This window comes from Mustela nigripes, chromosome 4 (genome assembly GCF_022355385.1).
Source record: "Mustela nigripes isolate SB6536 chromosome 4, MUSNIG.SB6536, whole genome shotgun sequence".
NCBI lineage: Eukaryota > Metazoa > Chordata > Mammalia > Carnivora > Mustelidae > Mustela > Mustela nigripes.
The window spans coordinates 149,816,110-149,839,117 of record NC_081560.1 but is presented as its reverse complement, the minus strand read 5'-3'; the positions used below and the strand labels follow the sequence as shown (position 1 = coordinate 149,839,117).

Genomic DNA, 23,008 nt, shown 5'->3' with positions numbered 1-23,008 from the left:
GGACTCGATCCCAGGCCCCTGGGATCGAGTCCCGCATGGGGCTCTCTGCTCAGCAGGGAGCCTGCTTCTCCTCATCTCTCTCTCTGTCTCTCTGCCTATTTGTGATCTCTCTCTCTGTCAAATAAATAAATAAAATCTTTAAAAGAAAAAAAAGTCCTAGAAAAGAGCACAGGCAGTAAAGCTTCTGACATTGGCTGTAGCAACATTTTTCCAGATATGTCTCCTGAGTCAAGGGAAAAAAAAACAAAAATAAGCCGTTGGTGCTAGATCAAAATTAAAAGCTTCTGCACAGCAATGGAAACTTTTAACAAAATGAAAAAAGAACCTACTGAATGGGAGAAGACATTTGCAAATGACATATCTGATAAATGGTCAGTATCCAATATAAAGAATTTACTCAACTTAACATCCACCAAACAAATAATCCAATTAAAAATGGACGAAGATGTGAACAGACATTTCTCCAGAGAAGACATTTCTCCAGATGGTCAGCAGACACATGAAAAGGTGCCTGACATCACTCATTGTTAGGGAAATGCAAACCAGAAGTATAATGAGGTAACACCTCACACCTGTCAGAATGGCTAGACTCAACACCAGAAAACAAGTGTTGGTGAGAATGTGGAGAAAAAGGAAACCTCTTGGATTGTTGGTGAGAATGTAATCTGGTGCAGCCAAACCGATAGAAAACGGTATGGAGGGGCACCTGGGTGGCTCAGTGGGTTAAAGCCTCTGCCTTCAGCACAGGTCATGATCCCAGGTTCCTGGGATCAAGCCCCACATCGGGGCCTGCCTCCCCCGCTCTCTTTTTCTGCCTGCCTCTCTGACTATTTGTGATCTCTGTCTGTCAAATAAAAATAAATAAATAAAATCTTAAAAAATAATGAAATCTTGCCATCTGCATTAACATGGATGGAACTGGAGAGTATCATGCTAAGTGAAACAAGTTAGAGAAAGACAAATACCATGTGATCTCAATCAGATGTGGAATATAAGGCACAAAACAAAGGGAGGGTTGTTTTTTTAATTTTTAATTTCTTTTTATTTTCTATTTTTTTTATAAACATATAATATATTTTTATCCCCAGGGGTACAGGTCTGTGAATCGCCAGGTTTACACACTTCACAGCACTCACCATAGCACATACCCTCCCCAATGTCTATAACCCCACCCCCCTTCTCCCAATCCCCCTCCCCCCAGCAACCCTCAGTTTGTTTTGTGAGATTAAGAGTTACTTATGGTTTGTCTCCCTCCCAATCCCATCTTGTTCCATTTATTCTTCTCCTACTCCCTTAACCCCCTATGTTGCATCTCCACTTCCTCATATCAGGGAGATCATATGAAAGTTGTCTTTCTCCAGTTGACTTATTTTGCTAAGCATGATACCCTCTAGTTCCATCTACGTTGTCGCAAATGGCAAGATTTCATTTCTTTTGATGGCTGCATAATATTCCATTGTGTATATATACCACATCTTCTTTATCCATTCCTCTGTTGATGGACATCTAGGTTCTTTCCATAGTTTGGCTATTGTCGACATTGCTGCTATAAACATTCGGGTGCATGTGCCCCTTCGGGTCACTACGTTTGTATCTTTAGGGTAAATACCCAGTAGTGCAATTGCTGGGTCATAGGGTAGTTCTATTTTCAACATTTTGAGGAACCTCCATGCTGTTTTCCAGAGTGGTTGCACCAGCTCGCATTCCCACCAACGGTGTAGGAGGGTTCCCCTTTCTCCACATCCTTGCCAGCATCTGTCATTCCCTGACTTGTTAGTTTTAGCCATTCTGACTGGTGTGAGGTGATATCTCATTGTGGTTTTTATTTGTATTTCCCTGATGCCGAGTGATATGGAACACTTTTTCATGTGTCTGTTGGCCATCTAGATGTCTTCTTTGCAGAAATGTCTGTTCATGTCCTCTGCCCATTTCTTGATTGGATTATTTGTTCTTTGGGTGTTGAGTTTGCTAAGTTCTTTATAGATTTTGGACAGTAGCTCTTTATCTGATATGTCGTTTGCAAATATCTTCTCCCATTCTGTCAGTTGTCTTTTGGTTTTGTTAACTGTTTCCTTTGCTGTGCAAAAGCTATTGATCTTGATGAAATCCCAATAGTTCATTTTTGCCCTTGCTTCCCTTGCCTTTGGCGATGTTCCTAGGAAGATGTTGTTGTGGCTGAGGTTGAAGAGGTTGCTGCCTGTGTTCTCCTCAAGGATTTTGATGGATTCCTTTCTCACACTGAGGTCCTTCATCCATTTTGAGTCTATTTTCATGTGTGGTGTAAGGAAATGGTCCAGTTTCATTTTTCTGCATGTAGCTGTCCAATTTTCCCAACACCATTTATTGAAGAGGCTGCCTTTTTTCCATTGGACATTCTTTCCTGCTTTGTCAAAGATTAGTTGACCGTAGAGTTGAGGGTCAATTTCTGGGCTCTCCATTCTGTTCCATTGATCTATGTGTTTGTTTTTGTGCCAGTACCATGCTGTCTTGATGATGACAGCTTTGTAATAGAGCTTGAAGTCCGGAATTGTGATGCCACCAACTTTGGCTTTCTTTTTCAATATTCCTTTAGGCATTCAAGGTCTTTTCTGGTTCCATATAAATTTTAGGATTATTTGTTCCATTTATTTGAAAAAATGGATGGTATTTTGATAGGAATTGCATTAAATGTGTAGATTGCTTTAGTTAGCAAAGACATTTTCACAATATTTATTCTTCCAATCCAGGAGCATGGAACATTTTTCTATTTCTTTCTGTCTTCCTCAATTTCTTTCATGAGTACTTTATAGTTTTCTGAGTATAGATTCTTAGCCTTTTTGGTTAGGTTTATTCCTAGGTATCTTATAGTTTTGGATGCAATTGTAAATGGGATTGACTCCTTAATTTCTCTTTCTTTTGTCTTGTTGTTTATGTAGAGAAATGCAACTGATTTCTGTGCGTTGATTTTATATCCTGACACTTTACTGAATTCCTGTACATGTTCTAGCAGTTTTGGAGTGGAGTCTTTTGGGTTTTCCACATATAGTATCATATCATCAGAAAAGAGTGATAGTTTGACTTCTTCTTTGCCGATTTGGATGCCTTTAATTTCCTTTTGTTGTCTGATCACTGAGGCTAGGACTATGTTGAATAGCAGTGGTGATAATGGACATCCCTGCCGTGTTCCTGACCTTAGTGGAAAAGCTTTCAGTTTTTCTCCATTGAGAATGATATTTGTGGTGGGGTTTTCATAGATGGCTTTGATGATATTGAGGTATGTACCCTCTATCCCTACACTTTGAAGAGTTTTGATCAGGAAGGGATGCAGTACTTTGTCAAATGCTTTTTCAGCATCTATTGAGAGTATCATATGGTTCTTGTTCTTTCTCTTATTAATGTATTGTATCTCATTGATTTGCGGATGTTGAACCAACCTTGCAGCCCTGGGATAAATCCCATTTGGTCGTGGTGAATAATCCTTTTAATGCACTGTTGAATCCTATTGGCTAGTATTTTGGTGAGAATTTTTTTATTTATTCAATTTTATTTTAAAAAATTATTTGTTTATTTTAGGGCAGTCAAAGGGAGAGAGAATCTCCAGCAGACTCCTGAGTGTGGAGCCTGATGTGGGGTTTGATCTTATAATCTAGAGATCATGACCTGAGACCAAACTAAGAGTTGGGCACTTAACCAACTGAGCCACCAGGCACCCCCAAATGGAACTTTTAAAAAAATGTTGCTATTATGTTTACTAGTGGTAAGAAATATAATTTATTTTAGCATGATTTATCTTTCAGAACATTCATGTTACTTAGATATACTGGATTGAAATACTATCTAGATAGTTCAGTTATGTGTTTCATATTTACAGACATTAAAGATCATTTTGGGGCACTTGGGTGGCTCAGCAGTTAGGCATCTGACTCTTGATTTCGGGTCAAATGAAGATCTTGGGGTTGTGGGATTGAGGCCCATGTTGGACTCTGCACTCAGTGGAATGGGCTTGGGATTCTCTCTCCCTCTGCCCCTCCGCATGCTGATGCACTTGCTCTCTCTCTCTCTCTCAAATGAATAAATCTTAAAAACCCAGCATTTTTTATGATTAAATATAAAAATTTTTAAAAATTTCAAATCCATTTTGAGTAAAACAACCATCACAGAACAGCCAAATTGTACATTTATCTGGAACTTTTTGATCTTCCCAAATGGTAACTCTGCATCTATTAGGCAGCTCCCCATCCTCCCTCCCCCCAAACCCAGGGAACCAGCATTCTACTTCTGTCCTATGAATTTGACTTCTCTAGGAAGCTCATTTAAGTGGTATCATATAATGTTTGTCTTTTTGTGACTGGCTTATTCACTCAGCATAATGTCCTTAGGGTTTATCCAACCTGTGTGTCAGAGTTTCCCTCCATTTTAAGGCTGAATAATATTCTATTTTATGTATATACCACATTTGGTTTACCCAATTGATGGGCACTTGATGTATCAGTTGATGGACACTTGGGTTGTTTCCTCCGTTTGGCTATTGTGAATGCTATGAACACTGATATACAAACATCTCTTTGAGATCCTGCTTTCAGTTCTTTTGGTCATATACCCGAAAGTAGAATTCTTGGATCACATGGCAATCTTTTTTTTTTTTTTTTTGCCTGTATATTGCTAAGATTTTTTAAATTAAGATATAATTGACATATAACATTATATTAGTTTCAGGTGTGCAACATAATTATTTGAAATGACCACAATAAGTCTAGTTAACATCCATCACCACACATAATTACAAAGTTTTTTTCTTGTGTGGCAATTCTATTTTTTTTTAAATTTATTTGAGAGTGAGAAAAGAGAAAGACCATGCGAGCAGGGGGAGGGCAGAGGGAGAAAAAGAATCTCCAGCAGACTCCCCATTGAGTGGGAGCCCAACGACATGGGGCTCAAACCCACAACCCTGAGATCATGACCTGAGCTAAAATCATGAGTCAGATGCTCAACTGATTGAGCCACAGAGGCGCCCCTGTGGTAATTTCTATTTTTAATTTTTGAGGACCTGCCATACTATTTTCCAATGTGCTGCACCTTTTTACCTTCCCACCAACGACCCACAAAAGTTCTGATTACTTCACATCCTTGCCAACACATGTTATTTTTAAAATTTTTTTGATCCTATGGGCCTGAGGTGTTATCTCCTTGTGGCTTTGATTTGCATTTCCTTAATGACTAAAGCTGTTGAGCATCTTTTCAGATGCTTATTGGCCATTTGTGTATCTTCTTTGGAGAAATACCTATTTAAGGCCTTGCCCCATTTTCTAATAGGTTTTTGGTTGGTTGTTGTTGTTGAGTTGTAAAGGGTTTTAAGCCGGATGTCATTATTTGCTCTATAGTTTAGAGAGAACTGAGCTTAAAGCTTTTGCAGTAACCAGGATGAGAAAGGATGAGAGCCAGAGCCTCCAGCTGCAAGAGAGACGCTGTGCACAGTGCTCTTCCCAAAGGCCTGCCTGGGCCTCCTTCCTGCTCTGGATCTTGGGTAGCTTAGGACGCGGGGGACCCAGGTCATTTTTTTGAATTCTGTGTAAAGTATCAGAACAGTGCCTGGATCATAGTAAATGTTAGCGATTATTGTTATGTTCAATGAGACTAGGAGCTGTCTAGCTTCCTACCAACAGCCCAGTTGCCCCCTGCTCTTCCTTTCCAGCTCAAGGCACCTATACGCCTAAGCCAGCGCCCCCCCTCCCCGTCTCTCCTGCCGCCTCCTGCGGGTTGCAGCCAGGCGTGTCCCCCTGACGCCGGCAGGGGGCAGCATTGCACCACAGCTGCCTCCGGGCGGCGCAGTAGGTCCCACCTGGGAAGCTGGGAGGGCGGACCCCTCTGTTTCTGCACCGCATTCAGGGGAGCGCAGATACTGCGGTCTCTACCAGCCCGGGCTCTTCTTCCTGCCTGGTGTCCTGCCTATTTGCCCTCGCGACGTATTTGCTTCTTCCTCTGCCCCTGTGCAACGTGGAGGCGCTCCAACGTGCTCTTGACCCCGTGGACCATCTCCCATCTGTGGAATGGGAATAACCGCGCAGCGTCGCAGGGGTTGGCCCAGGCCCGGTCCAGAGAAATGGGCAGGAGATGTTTTAACCTCCACCATGGCTTTCCTTAGGGAGTAGATGGGTGGGCATCAGGCCCAGAGTTATCTGGCAAGTGTGACCAATCAAGGGAGAGTGTGGCCAGGGAGAGTGTGGCCTGTATACATTGGCTTCTGCTTCAGTCTGTGGCTGGCTGTGTGGTCCCCAAGAGAGTGCTGATCTGGACATCAGCACAGGCCACTCTTGAACCTGCACAGCGTCTTTGCTTGTGCTTCCTGGAATGCTCCTCTGCCCATCTTCTAACCCAGCTTATGCTTCTCAGAAGATCTTAGCAGCCTCCTAAGTCTCTCAGGGCCTGGCATCAGATTCCCTTGGCCCCTGCCAGCCCCCAACAGCAGTCCTGTCCCTGACTGTGCCAGGCTCAGGACCTCACACCAGGACTCCTGTCTGCCCCGCCACAGGCCTTAGTAGTGAACCACAGGAGTGGTCTGGCATGAGTAAAGGAAGGTGTTGGTGAATGGCTCCCATTCTGGAGTCTCAAGGATTCCAGGGGTCTAGCCCTTGGCTGCCTTTCTCCATAATTCCTGAGGGGACTTGAACACTGGTGGAGGGGACCCCTTCTCCCACCATCTATGGTCACACACCTCTAACAGTTCACCTTCTTTAGGAACCTGGGACAGGAAAAGACCTTTCGAAGAGCCACAAACTGGCAAAGAACACTCAGTGAATCCAGTGATCAGGAAACGCTCATTAAGATGATTTTTCACACAGAAAAGACACAACTTTTCACTTGCCAAATGAGCAAAACATTAGAAATTAACAATGCCTAGTGTTGTGAAGGTACAGAGAAACATTTTCATGAATTGTTCATGGAAATGTAAGTTGGTTTTTAAAAATGGGTTTTGAGGGCAATTTTGGAAATACATATTAAGAGATTTAAATTATGCATAACCTTTCTAGGCATTTATCCTAAAAAATAATTGCATAAAAGCTGGATATATCTGTATAAGTATTTTTACAGTTGCAATGTTTATAATGGTAAAAGTGGGAAAAAATGTCCAACTGCAAGTGACTGGTTAAATAAAGTATGAAAGATCTGTGAAATAGAACTGCAATCAGCCATTAAAAATCATGTTTTCAGGTGTCTGGGTGGCTCAGTCAGTTAAGCATCTGCCTTCAGCTCAGGTCATGATCCCAGGGTCCTGGGATGGAGCCCCACATTGGGCTCCTTATTCTGTAGGGAGACTGCTTCTTCTCCCTCTCTGTCTCCCTGCCCATCCCCCTGCTTAACCTCTCCCTCTCTCTCTCTCTCTGTCAAGTAAATGAATACATTCTTTTAAAAAAATCATGTTTTCAGAAAAAAGTTGCATGTTAGGGGGAAGTGCTCATATTAGAATGTTTGTTCACTCATTAATTCATGGATTTAACTAACATTTATTGAATATCCAGACACGCCAGATATTGTTCTAGATACTGAGAATACAAATATAAACAAGGTAAACTAAGCAAAAATTAAGATTTCCAATAGTGGTACTTTTGTCTGCTTTTATTTAAAAAAAAAAAAAAATCTGAATAGAAAAAAGCACAGGGAAAAATACCATGATGTCAACAATGGCTATGTTTGGTTCGCGGTATCAGTAATGATTTGTGTTACGAATAACTGGAAACTTTACTGCAGTAGCTCAAGTGGTGGAAAGCTTAACTGTCTCAGGTGTCGGAAGCTGGGAAAGTCTACTATTTTAATCTGATGGCTCTGCCCTCCTGGGGTGGGCTGTCAGTCCCACACGTGGCTTCTTAAGATCAGAAGATGGCAGCCTGTGTTCTGGATCTCCCATCCACATTCCAGGTTGGGGGGTGGGGGGCGGGGAGAGCAAAATCTTTCTCCTCCGGAGGCGTTTTTATTACCCAGGAGCTGAGCTCCAGCCAGTGTCACCTAGGTCAGGAGGAGTCACACCCCTGCCCCTAGCTGAAGGAAGGTACAGAAGAACACAGAGGTGGTGTTTCGAGTGACTGTACTGTTCTTCTCCGTGTGTTCTGGCATTTTCTAAGTCAAACCAGACACTAAAACAAGCTTTGCATAGAGAAGAAAAGGGCTCTTTATGTTGTAAGAACTAGGGTGGGGTGGATTGCTGCAGGGGATGCGAGAACAGAGTGAGGCAGCAGCAGCTGGGCCCCTGAGGCCTCTCCCCCCCGACTTCCATCCCTGACCTTTGGTTTGTGGGCCCCTTCCCACGAGGGCAGCTCAGAGAACAGGCAGTGCAGTGACGGTCTGTGGCTGCCCCAGTGACGGCTGCTCGATCCCGCTGGCTGCCTTGCTGGCCTGCCCTAGCTCTCCCTACTTGTCGCTCTTCAGTCTGTGTCTTCCTCTGTCTCTCTCTTATAAAGACTCTTGTGATGGCAGTTAGTGTCCACCCAGACAATCCAGGACAATCTCCTCCCCTTGAGTCCTTAACTTAATCAGACCTGCAAAGACACTTTTTCCAAAGAAGGTCACATTTGCAGATTCTGAGGATTAGAATGTGGATACCTTTTCAGCCTATCACATCCATTCATTCACTGTCCAGTCACTTTACTGCTCTGAGCCTCAGTGATCTCATCTGTAGATTGGGGATGAGAAGCACGTTCTCACAAAGTCTGGTGATGATCACCAACATAAGCAGAAGGACTGGGCCTCTCTGTGATTGAGCCCTGCCCTGCCCCTCTGACCTCAAGGGCTGTTCTCATCTCTTAAGGCAGCTTCTCCTTCCCCCTCTTTTACCATCCACCTGTCCTGATCCTGGAGACATTTAAAGAGCACCCAGGAGGCATAGACCGGAGGGCCTCTGATCTGCAGATCCTTGTCCCCATCTCTACCTGCCTCTCCTTCTTGCATGGTGGGCGCCCCTCTGTGTGGTGGTGTTGTGCCAAGGCCTGGAATGTGGCAAGTGTTAGACACATAGACACATGCATTCTCCCTTCTTCCTCTGGGAGCCTCCCCCTGGGGCTTCTGCACCCTCCTACTCCCTCTCTTGTTTCCCCACCCAAACCCTGGGGCTCTCTATTTTCTAGATGAGTCTCTGGGAAGTTAGGGACCTTGCCCAAGGTGGCACAGCACATTAGCAGTGGATCCAGGACCCGGGCCATCTCCCTGTCTCATCCAGAGTCATACTGGGCAGCCCCTGCTCCAAGCCAAGTCCCCAGGAACATCCCTGGGAGGTAGCACCTTCATCCTTCGGATTTACAGGGTGCTAAATGCATCATGACAACCAGACTAGGAAAAAATCAATCACAATTTCATTTCATCTCTGGATAAAAGAAGAGGTTTACAGGCCAGAAAACCTCCTCGTGGAAATAGGTGTGTCCATTAGCAGGGTGATCTGATCTGCTAGGGGTTGTTTCTAGCAGGATGCCTGGGTTGGGGGAAGGGCTTATCTGCCAGATGAACCAGGGCTCCAGGCAGATGCATTTTCCCTAATCCCTGCTCCCCAGGGAAAAATGGGGGTCCCAGCTCTGAAAGACAGCAGGCCCAGGTGGGTGGGAACTGCTGGGCTGTACCTGGCTTAGGATGGGATGAGGTGGGATGAGGGTGGGCCTCTCATATTCATTTAACAAAGTGGCTGGGGCCTTCGCTGTGTAGCTCCCAGTCTCCCAACCTGGGTGTAGGTTGATACTTGGGGACCCCATCGCAGATGCGGAACAGGCCAGGACAGGGGTCTAGGGAGCCTCACATCTGTGAACACCTGCAGCCCTATCCCTCAAGAGGACATATGACTGACACAGCGTGTCCTTTGCAGAGCCAGGATTGAAGAACTTCCTGTGAGCTCCCTGGCAGCCAGGGAGACAAGGGCCTCACTCACCCCTCAGTCCTGACTCTCCACTGCAGATCAGTGGCCTTCTGGCTTCCCCAGGATGTCCACTGAAGACACAGTAGTTGGCACATTTCTGGCCATGGAGTCACCCCAGGGTGCTGCTCTACAGAGATGTGTCTGGGAACAAGTGAGGCTGGCCTTAGTGTCTCCCATCAGGGCCACTGTGACAATCCACCATCTCCTCCTTCATGTTCCTCTCCCCTCTGCATTTCTTATATGCTTCTTCCTCTACTCTTTCCCTCTTGCTGTTCTCTCTGCTTGAAATGTGTACCTTTTTCCTTAACTCAGCTCATGGTCTCAGCCCCACCTCCATGGAGCTCACTGTAGCAGAGGACAGCGGCAGGAGGAGCCCTGAGCAGTGACGGGAGGGGTGAGGGGCATCTGTGCATCTCCATATTCTGGATCTGGAACCCTGGACAGTGGCTGATGAAAGGATGAGCTTGACTCGCGGGATGGACAGACAGGCCAGGGGGTTCTTCCATGCTGCTTGGTCCCACCTGAGGAATCAGGAGCTCCCCCAAATACAGAAGAACCAGGGCTCAGGGCCTGGGGAAAGAAGGGGAATGCCTCCCCAGGCCTCGGAGCTGGGAAGCAGGGATTCCAACAGCAACATGGCAGGGGCTTTGTGCTCAGGGAGAGACTCCCTGGCTGGTGGTTTTCACACTTAGACTCTCAGCTGCAGAATGCTTTCCTCACACGCAGTGGACAGAGCACCCATAGGCAAGATGTAGAAAGTGGGGTGGGTCTAGAGCCCCAGAGGCCCTAAGCCTCCTCTGAGGAAGCTCCTAGATCTGGGCTGTGGACGCACACCTGGGGGACCAGTGCTTGGGAGGAGCTTGGGCGTCAGGCTGCCCCAAGGCCTGGGACTGACGTGACAGGTCACAGGGATCCTTCCTGGGAGTCTGCCTTCCTTCCCTTTGCTCTCCCTTGGCAGGAGGTAATGCCTTGGTGCAGATTTTGCCTTGCCTTGTCTGAGCTTCTGAGGGGCCTAAGGAAAGGATGGACCCTGCTGGCCTCAAGGGGCCAAGGGGATCCCTGGGTGTCAGTCTGAGAGTCCCACATGGGCCTGAGCTGGTGTTTGGTTCTGCTACCCTACCCTGCTTGGAGAGCCTGGGTCCAGGGACCAGACCTCTGTGGTCCAGTTTTTTTCTTTTAAAAGAAGCAACTTTTTACACAGGTAACTCTTTGGACTACCTTGATTTTAGGTAGACTGAGCACACTCATCTGGGCCCCAGTTTCCTGACTGTATAATGGGGATAAAGAGGGGTCATTACCCTGCAAAAATAAGGGGAGGACATACTGTGTATGGTTTTCTTCTTCCTCACGGGGCAGGGCTCCAGCAAGTGAAGACCTCCCCTACGCCAGCTGCCAGCCACGGGCACCTGCACCGTGCCATCGGCAGTGGGGCAGTGACAGTACCTGGAGAAGGTGCAGCAGCTGAGTATGGGGGAGTCTGGGGGCACACCAGTGGGTCCTGCTTGGTGGCTGCACTCCCCCACCCTCTACCTCAGGAAAACCACAGACCAAATGCATAGAAGGCTCAGATAATAAAATGAGAGATGCAAAAGATTGCCAGCTTGGGAAATTGAAAGTAAAAACCCATGAGGCTACCCAAGAGTAAAATTAAATAAAAAATATGGTAATATAAAAGGAGATCAAATAAAATAAATGCCAGCTGAAAAATAGTGAAAATGAAATGAGAGAGGTAGGCAAGAAGAGGCAAGGAAGACACAGGAGAGATGGACAATTGATACATAATGGGGGGGGGGCAAAGGCACAACGGAGGGAAGGGGGGGATAAGCAATAAATAAAGGTTTTTTTTTTTTAAAGATTTTTAAACATTTATTTACTTGACAGACAGAGATCACAAGTAGGCAGAGAGAGAGGGGGAAGCAGGCTCCCCGCTGAGCAGAGGGCCTGATGTAGGGCTTGGACCCAGGACCTTCAGATCATGACCTGAGCCGAAAGCAGAGGCTTAACACACTGAGCCACCCAGGCACCCAGGGTGTTTTTTTAAAAAAGAAAAACCCAGTGGATTAAGAGAGGCCAGGGGGCAGTGAGGATTTCTGAGCTCAGAATCCTGACAGAGAGTGGGTTTCCTGGAGTGCACGGGTAGGGCCCAGCCTGGAACTCAGGCTGCAGGGGTCTAAGCCTGGTCCTTTAAGATGCTGGCTGGCCCCACCCCGGGGAGATGACCTCAGGACTTGGGTTGGCCTCCTCCTAGTGTACTTGGGAGACCTTGTCTTCTGTGCCAAAGCCTGCAGAGAATGGCCGGGCCTTGGTCTTTCTTGCCAGCAGTAAGCTTCTGGGAGGGCCTAGGCTGAACTGTCTTTGAAACCCCAGGTGGGCTCCATGCTGGAGGGAGAGTGGAAGGCAGTTTTTCAGGGTACAGCATCCCATGCCATCTGGGGGCTCTCTAGAAGGAAACCTGATTGGGCAAGGGCACCTCTGCGGGGGTTGGGGAGTGGTGGACCCACACAAAACAGGCAGCTTCTTAGGGATTGTGCCAGGGAGAGGCACCTGGGAGGGTCAGGATTCCAGCTGGCCCTTCCTTTGTACAGTTTTTAGCTGGGGTGAGAAAGAAGGTAGCTGAGAAGGGAGAGGTCTGCTTTTCTGGAATGCCAAAGCTTTAAGTTACGATGACTATGGCTTCCTAGTGGATCACTGTGGCCTTTCTCTTTGCCTTGACATGTCATCTGTAGCTTCAGCATTAAACTTTTGCATCCTTCTTTATTTCCTTGCATGCAAAAGTGGGAGTGCTACCTCATAGGTAAGATGTAGGGTGCCAGGCACAGTGCCCACATGTGGCAAATGCTAAAGAAATGTAGTTAGAATCAGTATAGCAAGAGACCTTTTTAGTAAAAGCAGTCACCTCTACTGGCTGAACTCTGTGCAAAAGGATTTTTTTTTTTGGACTCAGTTTTAATATCTGTGAACATATCCTTGTGTAGTTAGGAGCAAACCAAAAAGACTGAGTCCTGGGTCTGCCAGCAACTGGCCTGGTGCCTTGGGTGAGTCAGTTACTCCTCTCACTGAGCCTGTTTTCCCCTCTGTGAAATGGGTATGCGTCATATGACCCAAGTTTGCCAATCTATCTTCTTCAGCCAAGTTGTCACAGTAGGGGTGAACTTGCTCATGAGGTAAAGTTGCTTCCCCAGGAGCCTCGTTTGGGGGAGGCAGCTTTTGCAGTTCCAGAGGTTATCAGGGTTTAACGGGACTGGGCTGGTAGGGATCAATAAGTAATTAAGAGTTTGATGAGCCTGATATAGCCCCATAATAGCCAGTGTTCCTGGAACCCGACAATCCCAACTTCGGGTGGCAGAGAAGATTAAAAGTCTTGCCTAGAGGTGGGTGTGCACAGGGACAAGTGATCTCTGGGTCTGCCTCCCAGCTCCAGGAGAAATGTGACCTATGCAGAATACCCCTTGTGGCCAGGCAAGCGCAACCCAGGCCATTCTAGTCTGGCTGTGAAAGCTGGCTTGGTAGTGTAGGAGTTTGAGCACCAGAAGACGAGCATCAGGGATGGTGAAGGAACCCATGCTGTGGGAAGTATAGGGGAAGGGAATACCTAGGACAGGAGGGGATATTGCCCAGGGCCAACAGCTTCCAGGGGATTCCAACTGGAGTCACAACCCTCAGGTCCCAAACCAGAGGGACCTTATCATCATCCAAACTGCAAACTAGTAGAAGTCTCTTCAAACTCTATGAGTTGGGGGTGCTTGGGTGGCTCAGTCGTTAAGCGTCTGCCTTTGGCTCAGGTCCTAATCCCAGGGTCCTGGGATTGAGCCCTGCATCAGGCTCCCTGCTCAGCAGGAAGCCTGCTTCTCCCTCTCCCCCTGCATGTGTTCCCTCTCTCACTGTGTCTCTCTCTGTCAAATAAATAAGTAAACACAATCTAAAAAACAAAAACAAAAACAAAAACCAAAACTGTATGGGTTGGTAGGTTGTTTTCTTAATATTTGGGGGGGGGGGGTCTTGAGGATTGTCCTGCTGCAATCATGCTAGCTCTGCCTTAGCACAACATACATCAAGAAAACTTCTAAGTTAGAAACATGACATATTTTACCAACACACTGCAGAGGCCCAAACAAGTGAGTTTGGTGATCCCGGACCCTATGACTCTTGACCTCAGATTTGAGCCCCTATTGGAGATCACACCCACTATCTTTACAAGGTAGAGGCAGTCCCATAGGAACCAAATTGTTACATAAAAAAAAAAAAAATCTACCCTTTGTTTCTCTTTCTATAACTTTTTGGTCAATGAATGGTGGGATTTTGAGAGAATGAGGATGGGGAGGGGTGTTGGAGAGACTGGGAGGCATATTTTATGACTCAAGGCCCTAAAGATAAATTTTCTTGAGGAAGTGCATTTATATGGGCACTATACCCAGCTCCCAAGCCCAGTCTCCTGCGGGCATAGTCATTCTTCTCTCCTTGCCCAGAGGCCCCCTCCTCCTGGAAGCCACCTTGCCTGCTCAAGTGGTTCCCTGCTTGTTCTCCAATCCAGCTTCTCCTCTCCACCAGGCTGCTCCCCACCCCCAGCTGAGTCAGCCCCATCAGCCACTGCAAGGGTTGCCTCATTGCTCTCCAGGCTTGTACTTGGCCCTCTCTGCACAGCCACCTCCCCCACCTTTCCAAAGTAACATTTGTCAATGACTCCTCCGTGGTTGGCAGCTTGAGACACAAACACACATGCACACACACACTAAATTCTTTATCTTCCTGCCTTGGCTGGATAACCAGCATCAAATGCCTGAAGGCCTCTGTTCCTTCTCCCTTGGTAACCCCACTAAGCTTTTAGAACTGTCACCTCCTCCAGGAAGCCATCCCTGGCTCTTCCTCCCATGCTTGGCCAAGTGCATGCATGGCTCATTCAGGGTCCTCGCCACATCTTCTAATCATCTGTTTAGGTGTCCACTTCTCCCACTGCGCAGGAGGTTCCAGGCAAGGTCTGTTGCTAAGCCTTTCCAAGTCCCTCAAGCCCAGCGCAAGGAATGGCAGGAACCTTTCCGCGGGCGGACTACAGCCAAGGGATGTTCCCAGGTTTTCTAGAGAGGCCCCTTACACGAGGCTCTGCCAGGCGCGCCCAGACCGAGCTTCCGCGGAATCGGGGTCCCGGAAGGCTCAGCTGCGTCCCCGAAATCTTGAGTATGCCTCGTGGATCCCAGTCCGTCTGGGACTTGGGGGTGCGGGAGCTGCGCGTCCGGCTTGCCACCTCCTCCCAGGCTTGAGCCGACTGGTTAAAGCTGCATCTGGTGGTGGCCGGCCGGAGGCATTCGCCAGGCGGCGGAGAGACCTCGGTTCGGCGCTGGCCGCCAGGAGCGGGCTCTCCGCCCGGGCTCGCGCGTGAAAGCTCCGTGCAGAGTGGGAGTCTGAGTACGCCGGCCGCTTGGAAGGCTCCTCACGTCCAGGCGCCGCGGTCACGGCTGCGCCGGTTTCCGGCCATGAATTAGGCTTCAGAGTCCGAGCCTCCTGCCCGACTCCGGGCTGAGCGCGGGGGATGGGCGCCTAACGAGGTTCGCACGGCTAGCTAGGGTTCGAGTCGCGGCCCAGGTTCTGCTCCGTGACGCTCGGCCGCGTCCGGTCCCCTTTGGCTCCCCTTGCATCCCGGCTTCTGGCTCAGCGTCCCGCTCCGTCTCTCTCTCGGCTACCCCCAGTGAGGCTCAGCTAGGGGCTCTCTGCCCGAGGCTGGGTGCATGGCCCGAGACGCTCGGCGGGCGCTCCGGGATCCCCCGAGGGCAGTCGGTGGCCGAACCTTCTCCATCCTCCCGCCCCCGGAGAACAAGACCCAGGGCCGCCAAGTCTCTGCGCGCCGCCGATTCGGCTGGTCCCCGCTGCCATGCCGGCCCCCGAGTGTCCCCCGGACCCGGAGCGCGGAGCACCGGGCGCCCCCTCCGAGCCGCGAGCGGGCAAGCGCCGCGCGGCGAGGCTGAGGCTCCGCAGTCACGTGGCCGAGAGGAGGGCGGAGGGGAGGGAGGCGGGCAGGGAGGGGAGGGGGAGCGGAGCCGAGGGGGAGGGGGAGGGGAGGGGGCGTCCTCCGCAGTTCGCTCCTCGCTGGAGCTCAGACACACAGCCAGCCCGGAGCCGCCGTGCCTGCCCGGCCGCCGCCGTCACCGCCTCCGCCGCCTCCGAAGCCGCCCGAGCCGCGGGAAGCGCCGCCGCCGCCGCCGCGGGCCGCCCCCGCCTCACCGGCCTCCGCTCGGGCTGCCAGCGCCGCCGCAGCCGCCACCGGAGCCGGAGCGGGAGCCCGACCGCGCTGGGCTGGGCTGGGCTGGGCTGGGGCGGGCGCAGGGCGCAGGGGCGGGCGCGCGGGAGAAGACGCACGGGCGGGCTCGGCTCTCCCGGGGAGCGGCCCGGGACTGCACCCGGACCGGCGCCTCCCCGCTCCGCGCTGCCCTCGGCCTCGCCCCGGGCCCGGGCGGATGAGCCGCGCGCCCGGGGGACATGGAAGCGCTGACGCTGTGGCTTCTCCCCTGGATATGCCAGTGCGTGTCGGTGCGGGCCGACTCCATCATCCACATCGGTGAGCGCGGCGGGCGGTCGGGCCGAGGCTGGGCGGGGGCCCCAGCGGCGTGGGGGGTGCGCGGCGTCCAAACTTGGCGGTTCCCCGGGCCGAGGGGCTCGGCGGGCGGTGCTCCCCCGAAGGGCCGCGCCGCGCCGCCCCGCGGAGGAGCTGTGCATGGGCCGCGCCGCGTTCCCGCGGGCTCTTCGCCGCTCCCTGGGGCTCCAATCCCTGCGGCCTTTGCCGACACTTAGGGCCGCGACTGCAGGGAACCCGGGGCCGGACGCGCGTCCAGACCCGCGCCCCCGGCTGGGCCGTCGGCGTGCTCCGAGCAGCGGTGGGTAGGGGGCGGACACAGCCCTGGGTCTCGCCAAGTTGGCAGGGCAGGATCAAAGAGGCCCGACCGGAACCGTGTGTGAATGTGGGTAGGTGGGTGTTGTCAGCGTGTATTACTGTGTGTGCGCCTGGAACCGTGTTGGTGTCACTGCGAGAGGGCGTTGGGATGTGTGTGTCCATCTGAGCCTGTGTTGGTGCGTGCACGACTGTCAGCCTGTTAGAGTGGACATAGTGTCTGCCTGTTTCCCCGGTGTGTTTGTGTATCTCTCGGTATATGTGTGGGTGTTTGTGTATCTGGTTGTGGCGACTGCAGCCCAATCTTGGACAGTCCCAGAGTTTCCCGTGGTCCAAGTCTTGGGGGCCGGCAGACGGTCCAGGTGGTGGGAGCCGGGGGAAGAAGCGTGGGCGGTGGGGGGTGGGGAGGAGTGTGTGTGCGCGCTGAGCGGGAAGAGATGGATGGAGGAAGAGAACCGGGAGAGAAGATGAGATATTGGAAAGGAGGAGGGGGCGCCCGGAGGGGAAGTGTGTGGGAGTTAGTGGCAACAGGGGAGGAATCCCAGGAAGTTAGGCCGGGTTGGGGGGCCTGAGAGCGGTAGCTTTGGGGGAGCCCCTCTGCAGTCGCCTTTCCGGAAGTTGGGAAAGACCAGTTAGCACAGAGAAACTGGGGGTTGGGAGGTGTAAGAAGGCAGGGATGATGGGACAGGCGGGGCATGGGGGGTGGGGTGGGTTGGGGCTGGGGAGGGGTGGTGAGGGACTGGGCCTGGGCTTGGTGAGCTGCACCCCCCCCTCACCCCCGCCGGGGCCGGGCGCCAAACCTGCTTCCCACTCGGGGGGAGGGGGGCTCGGGTCTTGCGGTCAGCATTGCGGCTCTGGGTGTAACGTGGAACCGGGTCCTTCCTCCTCCTGCCCGGTCCTGAGCTCCGGGGATCATCGGGCCCAGCCCTGGGACCGTGGGGACCCTCGGGGCCTGGCGAGGGTGGGGGAGGACTCCTGAGTTGCCCAGGCTGCAGGGCCAGGCTCTGGCGAATCGGACCGATCTCCGCTGGAAGCGCAGAGTCGGCCGAGGCCGTGCTAAGGCGCCTAAAGGGCCAGCGGGAGGCTTCCCTGGAGATGTTCGCGGTTCTAGAAGGCCCTTTCAGGAGCGGTATCCTATGAGCTCCTCAGCACTGCTGGGTCTGACGGCAAGGGGTCTAGGGTCCAGTTTCCTCTCCAGCACATACACACAGGAAGAAGAAGCTGGAGGATGGAGAGCAGGAGGTGATGCTCAGGGAGCCAGGCTGGGACTGACCTGCCGGCAGGTGCAGCAAACTCACTGGGACCTGCGTGATCAGCTTCTCTCAAAGGGGGACTCTTAGAGCAGAAGGAAGTCATAATTACATTCTGGGATTGGGGATGGGGACATCGCCCTGCAGGGGGAACTTTCTGGTTCCTGCGATGGGATTTATGGGGCGGTATCAGGGCATTTGGGTGCTGCCTGAGGCCACCCAGCTTGGCTCAGTTCGTTGTGTGTTGGTATGACCCGAACATGAGGTAGCTTGGTTGCAAGACAACGTGTGTGACCTGGCAGCATGTGCAATGTTCATGTGTAACTCACATCAACTGTGTGCACAAGTGCGCTGTGTGTGGGGAACACATTCCTGTTTTGGTTGATCTAAGAAAGCCGTAAACTAGCCTGTGAAGCTAAAACCCCGGTCTGAAACTCCCACCAGACAACCAGCTAACCTGCCAACACCAAGACCTGAGGGCCAAGACCAGGGTGGGGGTGGGGTGGGGAGGGAGCGCTCCTCTTTCGGCCAGGTCTTGACCCCTCATCTCCTCCAGGTGCCATCTTCGAGGAGAACGCGGCCAAGGACGACAGGGTGTTCCAGCTCGCCGTATCCGACCTGAGCCTCAACGATGACATCCTGCAGAGCGAGAAGATCACCTACTCCATCAAGGTCATCGAGGCCAACAACCCGTTCCAGGCGGTGCAGGAAGGTGAGCGGCTGCGGCGCCCAAGGCTAACAGGGCAGCCGTCTGCCAGGCAGCGTGGAGACCCACGGAGTTGCGACGGGTTCGGCCGCCCGGAGCCCCCTGTGCGCCCGGGCAGCCGTGGTGCCACGCATGGTGCACGCGTCCTCTCCGACCCACCAAGCGGTGGCGCCGGGAGTGCTCTGCGCCGGGGAGCTGGAGCGGAGAGCTTATGAGCGCCGCGAGCTAGGCTCCTTGCGGGGCGTGTCGCGGGCTGGAGCGGTTCTCTTCTAGCTCGGTGGGTGCCTGTGTGCGCCCCGCGCTGCCCGCGCAGGCATGTGTGGTTCAGGGCCGTCTTTGTTTCTCCAGTGTTTGTGGGTGGGCGTGTCTGCGTGCCGGTACCTGCGTCGGTGCACCTCTGCTGACCTCGAAGGTCCGGGGCCCTCCTCATCCCCAAGCGAGAAGTGCCTGGCGCGCGAGCCTGGGGTCTCCCCTCTTCACAGCGCAACCCGATACGCTCGGCATTTCGCGCCCCGCGGCCAGTCAGTGCCTCCGCCCCGCGTGTCTGTGCCGTACTCCTCCTCCCGGCTTGGAGGAGCTGGTTTCTCTCTCGCTGTCCCTGCCGCGGGCAGAGGCGCTGTCGCCTGAGCCGGAGGTGGGCGCTGTTTGACCAGGAAAGGAGAAGAGCTGGGCCAGTCCGGCTTCGGGGGAATCCTAGTCCGAGGCTGCGCCAGCCGCCGCCTCCGCCTCCGCTCTGGTCGGATCGGTCGGACCCACCGGCGGGGGCAACAGGTGCGCAGCGCGGTCGTTCGCTGCATCGGCAGCTTCTTTTCCCCCTTGTCTCTCTTCCTCTTCCGTGTCACCTGGCTCGAGGCTGGGTTCTGGAACCCGAGTTCCTCCCGCATACTGCCAGCCGCCTTCCTGGTCAGGGCTTAGGGCTCTTTCCACACTCCGGGCATCTGCCTAGCCCAGGTACCTTTTCCTCTCCTCTGCCTTGCTCCCCGCATTCCTGGGTTGACTCAGAGGCCCTTGCCCCAGAGTTTGAGGGTAGGGGGCCTAGCTGGTGGGGATGCAGGGATTCCTCCCAGGAGGGACTGACAGGACAGTGGATATTGGGAGGAAGTGGGCTGGTTCAGGGTTCTAGGTCTCATCTCATCTCCTCCATCTCCCACCCCCATTTCCCTAACCACCGAGTGCAGAGCCCTTCTGCTGCCTTTGGGTTATATGCTGGCTGCTGGGCTCCTGGGTACCTGCAAGGGTAGGATGTTTCAGTGAAGACTCTGCTCTGTGTCCAGAAGGTCAAAGCTTTTTCTGGGGAGAACTTTGTGCTAGAAGGAGGTCTTTGGGAGTCTTCTTGGATGCAGCAGAGGAGGGGAAGGCCCAACTGTGAGCTCTGAAGGCCCAAGGATGTCTTGGGGCAGGAGTACAGACCTGGAGTTCTGAGTGTGTTTTTGGAATAGCTGCTAGAGGGGTGAGGCTGGTGTTGCCTATCATGGGGTTTGCTACTTCTAGCCTTGGCAGAGTCCGTTGTCCGATATCCACTGAGGTATGGGGAATCCCTGTCCTTTGGTGTCTGATCCCTGCCCCCACATGACCCACCCCAGAACTTTTTTTCTGTGTGCCCCCACCTCCCACCTCCTTGCGGGTGCTTGGTGTGGGCTCCAGCCATGGAGAGTGGGGTCCTCCTTAGGCAGGAATAATACCACCTGGGTTGGGAATCAGGGGGGTGACACAGACTTATCCTCTTACATGTCACAATTTTTACAGTGCCTTCTGCTCCCTTGACACTGTTTCCATCATTTGGCTCTGTGGTCAGTCATTCTTTGTGCTTGGGAGTTGAGGACACAGGTGGACACATGCGTTTCTTGCTCTCAGGGGCTCACATCGTGGTGGAGATCCTGCCTGTGTTTTCCACCTGCGTTTCCGCTCTTCCACTTCCCCTGTTGACATACCTTGGGTCCTTTGACTTCCCCTCTGCCCTGTGGAGTACTCCATGCTCATTCATGATGCCCAACCCCGGCCACTTCCCCCTCCCACCCCGCGCCCCCATCAGCAGGTCCCCAGAGAGTGAAGATAATGCTCTTGCCCAGGGTTACAGTCTCAGGCAGGTAACACATCGGCCAACGGGGCAGCTGGTCTCTGCAGGGCCTGGAGCGTGGGGTCTGGAGAGGTCAATGCTGTTAAAAGGAGCAGCTGCTACATAGCTTTAGACGATTTTTCCATTTGGGAATTAAAATCCTAATGTTATAGATGTGCATTTTTTTTTTTTTTTTTGAGAGGAGCCCCAAATCTGCACTTTAATGTAAAACCTGATTTCTAACTGTTGTCAACTAATCAAGCAATTTAAACAATACAGTACAAGTCAAATGAAATGCACCTGTGGGCCATTCAACCTTCAGGTCCCAGTGCACCTGTGTTCTGGAGACACAGGGCTCCATCCAGAGGTCTTTTCTGGTTGACAGCTTGCTTTTCTGGGTCTCAGTTTCTCTATTTTTATGATTGGAAAAATGTCTCAGGCTCCAGGGATGGCAGGCTGACAGTTCTCAGAGGGTGTGAGAGGGAGTGTGTGTACCCATCCAGAAGTAGGGAGTTGGATTCTGGTGACTAAGGGACATCTGATGCCATCCAGGTAGAAGGATCCTGACAAAATGTTGCTGGGCTGCCTGCTGCTCAGAGTGTGTGTGCTGGTTAAGGCTGGTATGTGCTTTCAACTGATGAGCCTCGTGGGCAGAAATCCACATGGTTGTCCCGTGACCTTGCATGGCCCTTGGATATCTACAAGGGACAGTAGCAACCAGCCCCTCCAGGGCCTCATGGAGCGGTGAGAGCATGGAGGAGAGCAGTGCTCAGAGGCTCCTTCTCCCTAGCCTGGGGCTCAGCTGGGCAGATATTCAGCTCTCTCCTTCCTTCTGGGATGCTGTGGGATGCTGTCCATCCTGTTGGTGGGTATCTTCTCTCTCCCCTGGGCTTGGACAGTCATTGCAACTGGCCGTGGGTAGTAAGTTTGGGTGGGAAAGGAAAGGACTTCTTGGTGAAGAGCAGGTATAGATGGAGGACAAAGGCACACTGGGGTTCAGTCTCCATTGTGGACTGGACAAGCTCCCCATGGATCCCCAGGGGGTTTGGGATTGAGGTGATGCCGTTCCCACTTTGGCCCAAGTGGCAGGACCATACAGGGACAAAAGCTGGGTTGCTGGAGTCCAAGCAACCAGGTTCACATTCGTCTTGCCTCATGTGTAGTGTGGTTCCAGGGGGGCGTCCTGGCTCCGCTTTGAACTTCTGTTCACCTATCTGTTAAAAGGGACCAAACATAGTACTGGGCAGGTGGGGTTCTCGTGAGGATTAAATGAGATGAGACATGTGTAAATTGTCTGCAGAAGGCCTGTGGTAGGTGTTCAGTAAACATGAATTTCCTCTTTGTCCCTTGACCCAACTGTGAATCCATCTCAGCTTCTCTGAGGCTAGTGATATTTTCAGCGGCATCATTTCTTAAACTGGCGAATTCCTTGAGAGCAGACTCTCACTGACCTTTTCATTTTCAGCATTTTGCTAAACGTGCCCACCCCCCATTATAAAAGAAATGCATCGCTACAGTGAGCATGAATCAATTAAAAGATGTAGAAAAGGAAAGGACTGTGCATACTAATTATATAAAATATGGAAGGTACAGAAAAGCATCACGAGGCAGAAGAGAAATCGTTCAGAATTTCAGTTAGTTCCTTCTAGTCTTTTTTTCACTCACTGTATTTTGTATATTTTGTAAGTGCTGAGAGCTCCCATTCTGTTCAGCTGGATAGCGTGTCTTTTCTTTCGTTCTTTCTTTTTTTTTCATTTAACATCATACTGGCTTTTTCTGAAATTGTTGCAAAGTATGTGTAAACACTACTCTTAGCGACTGCATGTATTTTATGATATTCAAGACAATTTATTATTTTTTAAATGGAATCATTTATATGCTGAGATATGCTGAAGTGTCACTGAAGAGAATAAGAGGCTCTGCTTCAATTCAGTTTCTTCAGGATGATTTTGTACAAGTTCCTGACCAACCACCTTTGGAGGCACTTGGTCAGTTGATGTAAAAGAATGGGTTGCATTTAATAAAATGCATTTGATGAGGATTTAAAGTTAGCAAGTGCCGACACGGGAGTGGTATTTAAAATGTTGTGTCTTGGATTTAGTTGGCAAAGTCCATCTTAACAGTAAGTGACAATTTTCCTTCTGGGTACTAGGAGAAATACTAATTTGTCAAATAAAAAAAAATTCATATTGTTCTAAAGTGTTTGCTGAAGGGGAAGATTATATAAAATGTGTAAATGCATAAAAGA

The 23,008-nt window shown here is 51.2% G+C and overlaps 2 protein-coding genes across 4 annotated transcripts in view; one reads left to right on the top strand and one right to left on the bottom strand.

Annotated features, from left to right (window-relative positions):
• Positions 1-14,476, bottom strand: part of LOC132016440 (protein SPT2 homolog) — a 40,414-nt gene extending 25,938 nt beyond the window's left edge. Inside the window, exon 1 of the mRNA XM_059397688.1 lies at positions 14,283-14,476. Within this exon, the coding sequence (XP_059253671.1) occupies positions 14,283-14,476 (194 nt within the window). The remainder of the gene's footprint in view (positions 1-14,282) is intronic.
• Positions 14,477-16,135: 1,659 nt separating this feature from the next.
• The window catches only part of GRID1 (glutamate ionotropic receptor delta type subunit 1), a 686,787-nt gene continuing 679,914 nt past the window's right edge, over positions 16,136-23,008 (top strand). The window contains exons 1-2 of one of the 3 annotated variants that reach the window (XM_059397944.1): positions 16,136-16,418; positions 18,555-18,710. In XM_059397944.1, coding sequence (XP_059253927.1) covers positions 16,340-16,418; positions 18,555-18,710 — 235 coding nt within the window. In that variant the 5' untranslated portion in view covers positions 16,136-16,339. The remainder of the gene's footprint in view (positions 16,419-18,554; positions 18,711-23,008) is intronic. The other 2 variants (XM_059397943.1, XM_059397942.1) reach the window with 2 other exon arrangements.